General features: G+C 40.9%; 1 protein-coding gene across 1 annotated transcript; it reads right to left on the bottom strand.

Annotated features, from left to right (window-relative positions):
* Window positions 1-5,526: 5,526 nt before the first annotated feature.
* On the bottom strand, window positions 5,527-6,000 carry LOC136142735 (large ribosomal subunit protein uL14-like). The gene is given in 2 exon segments (XM_065901006.1): window positions 5,527-5,715; window positions 5,718-6,000. Coding segments are annotated over 2 exon segments (420 nt in total). The 3' UTR covers window positions 5,527-5,578.
* Window positions 6,001-7,470: the final 1,470 nt, after the last annotated feature.

Genomic DNA, 7,470 nt, shown 5'->3' on the forward strand with positions numbered 1-7,470 from the left:
CAGAGCTATTTGTAGATGAGGCCAAGTGGAAGCTTTGAAATTGCTGTCCTCTTCCTTGGCAAAGATGGTAAATGAAAACATATAGATAGCATCTTGGAGAGGATGGCTGAAGTTAGTGCCACCTAAAGACCTAAAGAATGCTGGGATGTGGTCCCTATCATATCTCCATTTAATGCATCAGTTTGGACCCCTGAAAAATGTGGACAGAGTCTGGTAGATGACAGTAGACTACTGTAAACTCGACCAAGTAGTGGCACAAGGGCAGTTGCCATGTCAGATATGATATCTTTGCTAGAACAGGATGACATGGCCTTAGGTACCTAGTACAGTAATCAGCTACTGATTTGGAAAATATTTTTTTTCCTATCCCTATCAGAATGGAACATCATAAAAGTTCACATTCACATAGAATGACAACAGTATACATTTATAGTTTTTCCTCAAGACTCTACTAACTCTCCTGTCCTCTGTCATGGTATAGTCTGAAGAGATCTGGACCATCTGAATATGACACTAGTCCACTGTGTTGATGACATCATGCTAGTTGGACCAAATGGCTAAGAAGTGGGTAACACGTTGGAGGCCTTGGTAAGACATGTGTACTCCTGAGGATGGGAGATAAACCCTACAAAGATCCAGGGCTGGCTACATTAAGTACAGTTTTTAGGGGTTGAATGGTCTGGGGCATGCCAGGAGATTCCCTATAAAAGTACAGTACATATTATTGCATTTTCCACCTTCCTCATGAAGAAGGAAGCTCAATGTCCTGTAGGCTTTATTGGGTTCTGGAAGCAGCACATTTCACATCTGGAATTACTGTTTTGACCCACATATTGGGTAACACGAAAAGCTGCCAACTTTGAGTGGGGCCTAGAACAAAAGAAGGCCTTATAGCAGGTCCAGGCCATGGTTTCAAGCAGTCCTGCCACTTGGACCATGAAATCAATAGACTCTAAGGTATTAGAGTTATCTGTGTTGGTGGAAGATGCCATGTGGAGTTTTTGGTAAGCCCCAATGGGAAGGTCACAACTTAGACCAGAACTTAGATTCTGGAACAAAGTCATGCCACATGCAGTGGATAATTATATACCTTTTAAAAACAGCTCCTGATATGCTACTGTGTCCTGGTAGATATGGAATACATGGTCATAGGACATCAAATGACCATGCAACTGACCATACGACCAGAACTGCCCATTATGAACTGAGTTTTGTCAGCTCCTCCAAGGTATAAGTGTGGGCAGGCCCAGCAACAAGATGGAAGTTTTACACGTAGGATCAAGCACAAGCAGGACTGGAGGATATAAGCACCTGCACAATCAGCTAGAGCAGATCCTCCATGATATCCACCACTGTTGCGCTAGCACCTTTCACACTCCTTACACCTGTGGCCTCATGGGGGATCTTTTTTGACAAGCTGACTGAGAAGGAAAAACCCCAGCCTTATGTATAGATTGGTGGGCTTGGTATGTGGGTATCATCAAGGACAGCAACTCCAGCCTGAGAAACCCATGATGATCAGGAGTGAGGGTCTGGATCATACCACCAGGCAAACCACCAAGACCCTAAGAGTGATTGGGATCTGTAATTGATAGTGGAAGAGAGGGACGGTCATTTTCAGCCTTGAGACCAGCTGCAGTGTTGGGGGCTATAGTTTAAGTTTCCCCTAGGAAGAGAGGCCTACCAGACCCCTGGAAGAGCTGATCCCGGAACTTATATAATGCAGATCTGAGAGGCACAAAGGGTGGACTGTGGTGGATACTGCAATGCCCTGCCCAGAGTTCCCTTTAGCACTAAAGGCCTTATTACTTCAATTGTTAAGAATGTTGCCATCAGAGAGCCCTTGGATGCCAGCCCCATTCAGGCATCTCATCAGCTGAGAATTGTCTTGTTCAAGATCACACCCTATTCTCAGAGTGTCCCACATCCAATGGCTCACTGATGCTGTATATAAAGGCCTGGTCCTCTTGCTCCTACTTGAGATAGCTTTGAAGTTTCATCCTAAGTTCAGAATTCCCTACAGTGTATGCTGAGGCATTCTACTGATAGTGCACTGACATTTGATTTCTTCCTCTTTTCATTCCTGTTTATTTTCTCCCTTTTCTTCCATAAATGTTTATCCCAGGAGCTCTCCCCAATAAACCTCCTATACTAATCTTTGTCTCATAATATGTTTACTGGGGATCCAACCTGTGACAACGATTCATGCGTGTTTCTCTCTCTCCATACATCCCCAAATCAAGAGTCATATCTGTTGTTTAATATTGTGAAATATTCTTTAGCCTATATATGCAACTGTTGCAAATATTGCATTAATTTTTTATTACTTTGGAACCACAAACCAGAAAATAAATATAAACAAGAAAATGGACACTACTGGGAAATTAAAGTTTGTTAAGCAAAAATCTATGGCATTCATGTATCTGAGAAGAAGGCTCTGACAAGGTAGCTTGTATTTTTCTCTTCCCTAAGTGGTTCACTGCTAGAATCTTCCCTTTAGTCTGAAATAATGTCTATTTCTTATGTCAGCAGTGGCACAATCCACAAATCTTCATGGCATTTGGACACAGTTGCCTTTTGTTTAAAGGAGACAGGGAAACAGATGTGGAGAAGCATCTTCCTGGAGCCAGATCAGTGTTAGGCAAAGTACAGATGTTTAGGCCTATAAGTTGCACTGTACCAACAATGAGCACCAGATCCCATGTAACACAGGCACCCTTGTGTTCTTTAATGTGTGTGTGTGTGATATGCAGGACCCTTCAAAGCATGGGGTTTAGGGTGGCCCTTGTCCCCAGTTCTAGGGGCAGCAATGAGGCTAAGATAGCAGTGGATAACATTCCTAGATGTTTTGGAAAGTTAAGTGGTCTTATAGCCAGTTCTGGGTCTGACTGTGGCCCCGGGTCCCCAGATTCTTACTCTAGTGTTGTTGTTATAGCATACTCAGGGATCAGGGGTTGGTTTAAGGTTTTGGGTACAGTGGCCTTGCTGGGTCATGCACATATGAAGTATAATTTAACATCACTTTTTGAAGATGAAAATTCAGTCCTTCTTATAGGGGAAAAAGGCCTATTTCTGGGAAACACATGAACTAATTGGCCCTGAAGGCAGTGTGGTGTAGGAGAAACAGTACAGTCTGGAGTATGGAATGAAGGAGGAAGGGTATTAACATTTCTTTTCTCTTTCTATTTTTCAAACATGAAGGAGTAGAATTGGGAGAGGAAGGGAATGAATCTGCTTTGAATTCTTTGAATTTGAGGTCCTTTTGGGACTTTCAAGTGGAGAGGGTCAGTTTTCATTTGAAAAGTATGGATATAGAGCACAGAAGAAAGGTCTGACTAACGATATGTATTGTAGATGATAACTGAAGACAAGGAGTGAGTCAGGTAGCCCCAGCAAGGGGTACAGACTGAAAAACTGAGAGCAGAATGCTGAGGAAGCTCTATATGTGTGAGACTTTGGCAAGCAGGAATGCAGAACTGAAACCAAGTGTACAGCCTCCCATCTATATTACAATGCATACCTCTATACATTCTTTTTTCCGTTTTAAGAAAATTGTGGTAAAATACAGAAAACGTTTACCATCTTCACTAGTTTTAAGTGTACAGTTCATTGACATTTAGTACATTCACATTGTTGCATAACCATCACCACCATCCATCTCTAAAACTCTTTCCATCTTCCCAAACTGAAATTCTATACCCGTTAAACAAAAACTCCCCATTAAGGTGGATGGACCTAGAGTCTGTCATACGGAATGAAGTTAAGTCAGAAAGAGAAGAACAAATACCGTATGCTAACACATATGTATGGAATCTAAAAAACAAAAAACAGAAAACAAATGGTTCTGAAGAACCTAGGGGCAGGACAGGAATAAAGACGCAGACGTAGAGAATGGACTTGAGGACACGGGGAGGGGGAAGGGTAAGGTGGGACGGAGTGAGAGAGTAGCACTGACATATATACACTACCAAACGTAAAATAGATAGCTAGTGGGAAGCAACTGCATTGCACAGGGAGATCAGCTCGGTGCTTTGTGACCACATAGAGGGGTGGGATAGCGAGGGTAGGAGGGAGATGCAAGAGGGAGGGGATATGGGGATATATGTATACGTATAGCTGATTCACTTTGTTATACAGCAGAAACTAACACAATATTGTAAAGCAATTATACTCCAATAAAGATGTTTAAAAAAAATAACTCCCCATTATCCCATCCCCCTTGCAACCACCATTCTACTGTCTGTCTATGAATTTGATTACTTGAGGTACCTCATTTAAGTGGAGTCGTTCAGTATTTGTCCTTTTATGACTGGCTTCTTTCTTTCTTCTTTTTTTTTTTTTTTTTTTTTTTGGCCACGCCACGCAGCATGTGAGATCTTAGTTCCCTAACCAGGGATCAAACCCATGCCCCTTGCAGTCAAAGCGCAGAGTCTTAACCACTGGCCTGCCAGGAATGTCCCTATGACTGGCTTATTTCATTGAGGATAATGTCTCTGTATTAGTCTGCTTGGGCTGCTGAAACAAAATACCACAGACTGGGTGGCTTGAAAAACAGAAATTTATTTTCTCACAGTTCTGGAGCCTGGGAAGTCCAAGATTAGGTGCTGGTAAACTTAGTTTCCATGAGAGCTTTCCTCTTGGCTTGTAAACAGCCGCCTTCTCACTATGACCTCACATGGCCTTTTCTTGATGCATGTGTGTGGAGAGAGAGTGAGTGAGCTTTCTGATATCTCTTTTTATAAGGACACTAATCCTATAGGATCAGGGATCCACCCTTATGGACTCATTTAACCTTAATTATTTCCTTAGAGGACCTATCTCCAAATACAGTTATACTGGGGGTAAGGCCTTCAACATATGAATTTGGTGGGGGGGACACACATTCAGCCCATAACAGTACTTAAGTTTTCTGTACACGTTTGGAGTCCTGGTTTTTGAAAATGTAATTTTTATAGTTATAGAGTACCATAAGGCTTATAACAGCAACAATAAAAATCTATCAGAACTTTGCTTCACCCTTCTCCATCCCACATTTCTCCTCCTCAGAGAGAATCACTTTCAAATCTTATAACTATTTCTTCTGGTATCACTCCATATTTCTAAATAATCTGTTTATACTTTTATTTCTTGACTTTTAATTTTTACACATCAGCTATGATTTTCTGCAATGAAAAGATTGTTATCTTTTTTAATCCCTTGCAGTTCTGACAATCTTATTCCTTTTTTAAAAATTAATTAATCAATTAATTTATGGCTGAGTTGGGTCTTGGTTGCTGCACGCGGGCTTTCTCTAGTTGCGGCGCTTGGGCTCTAGGCACACGGGTTGCAGTAGTTGCAGCACACGGGTTCAATAGTTGTGGCACACAGGCTTAGCTGCTCTGCAGCATGTGGGATCTTCCCGGACCAGGGCTTGAACCTGTGTCCCCTGCATTGGCAGGTGGATTCTTTTTTTTTTTTTTTTTTTGCACTGGGTAGTTTTATTTTACAGAGGGGGTAAGGGTTAGGTGGTGTCAAGAAGAGTGACATGGTGCAAATAATTTTTATTATCATTTTTTTCTTTTACAAATACACTGAAGAATCATGCAATGCTGCCAGCATCGGATGCAATCCTGGGCCACAAGTCTGCACATTCCTTTGCAACTGGTCCTGTGATGGCAGAACTTTTCATCTCGCCTTTATTGTTTACTATGACCCCTGCGTTATCTTCAAAATAAGAAACACACCATCTTTTCTCCGGTGTGACTTTCGTTGTCGAATTACCACTGCTGGATGTACCTTCTTTCTGAGCTCTGCTTTGCCTTTCTTGACTATGGCCATCACCATGTCACCCACACCAGCAGCAGGAAGTCTATTCAGTCGTCCCTTGATCCCCTTCACAGAGATGATATACAGATTTTTGGCTCCTGTGTTGTCAGCACAGTTGATCACGGCTCCAACCAGAAGACCCAAGGAAATCCGGAATTTCGCACCAGAGGACCCACCACGTCCTCGCTTCGACATCTTGAACGCTAGAAAGGGACAAAAAGAAACAGCAGGTGGATTCTTAACCACTGCACCACCAGGGAAGCCCAAGATTCAGTTATCTTAAACCTCCCATCCCATATACACACTTCTCCCACAGTTTCCCAATATATTGTTATTACATCACTATATGTAGATGTATATATATATATATATTTATTTATTTATTGGCGGTACGCGGGCCTCTCACTGGTGCGGCCTCTCCCTCTGCGGAGCACAAGCTCCGGATGCGCAGGCCCAGTGGCCACGGCCCACGGGCCTAGCCGCTCCGCGGCACGTGGGATCCTCCCAGACCGCGGCACGAACCCGCATCCCCTGCATCAGCAGGCGGACTCTCAACCACTGCGTCACCAGGGAAGCCCTACATCACTATATTTTACTAAATCAATATTCTATGTTTACTTTATGGCTACATAAATATTATTCACAGCTGAGCCATGAGAAAGAGTAGTTAAGAACATAAACTCTGCCAGTAGATAGCTTGGCTTCAAATCTTGATTTTGTCACTTAATAGCTATGTGATCTTGGGCAAATCTCTTCTCTTCTTTCTACCTCACTTTCCCCATATTTAGAATGGGAATAAAAATACCTATTTTATTGAATTGCTGTGATGATTAAAAGATTAATACTCAGAGTAGTACTTGGCACATAGTAATTGGCATATATCATATATTATTGTTATGCCTTGTATAAATTTTTATTTTCCCTTCAATTATATCTGGTTTTGCTTCATGTAGTTTGGAGTTTTATCATTAGGTGCATGTATGTTTACAATTGTTAAATCTTCTTGATGGATTGACCCTCTCATCAATATAAATGGCCCTTCTTTGTTTCTAATAACAATGCTTGTCTTGAGGCCTAATTTTTCTGATATTAGTATAACCATTCCAGGTCCCTTTTGTTTACTGTTTGCATGGTACATCTTTTCTAACTTTTTATTTACAACCTATTTGTATCTGTGATTCTGAATATCTTTTGTAGACAGTGTATTTTCATGGATCATATTTTTAAAATTGATTCTGCCAATCTATGCCTTTAAATTGTTTTATCTATTTATATTTAATGCAATCACTGATAAAGTAGAATTATTATCTGCCAGTTTGCTATTTGTTTTCTATATGTCTTATGTCTTTTTTGTTCCTCTATCCCTCCACTATTACCTTCTTTTATGTTAAATAAGTATTTACTAGTGTACCATTTTCATTCCCTTGTCATTTCTTTTACTGTATTTTAAAATGTATTTTCTTAGTGGTTACCCTGAGGATTACAATTAATAGCTTGACTTATAAAAATCAAGTTCAGGTCAATACCAACTCAGTTTCAAATCTTTGCTCCTAATATCTCCATTCCCTCCCCACTCCTTTGCATTGTTATTATACAACTCACATATTTATACATTATATGTATATCAACATAGATTTATTCATATTGCTTTATGAAGTAGTCTTT

Source organism: Phocoena phocoena, chromosome X (genome assembly GCF_963924675.1).
Source record: "Phocoena phocoena chromosome X, mPhoPho1.1, whole genome shotgun sequence".
Classification (NCBI taxonomy): Eukaryota; Metazoa; Chordata; class Mammalia; order Artiodactyla; family Phocoenidae; genus Phocoena; species Phocoena phocoena.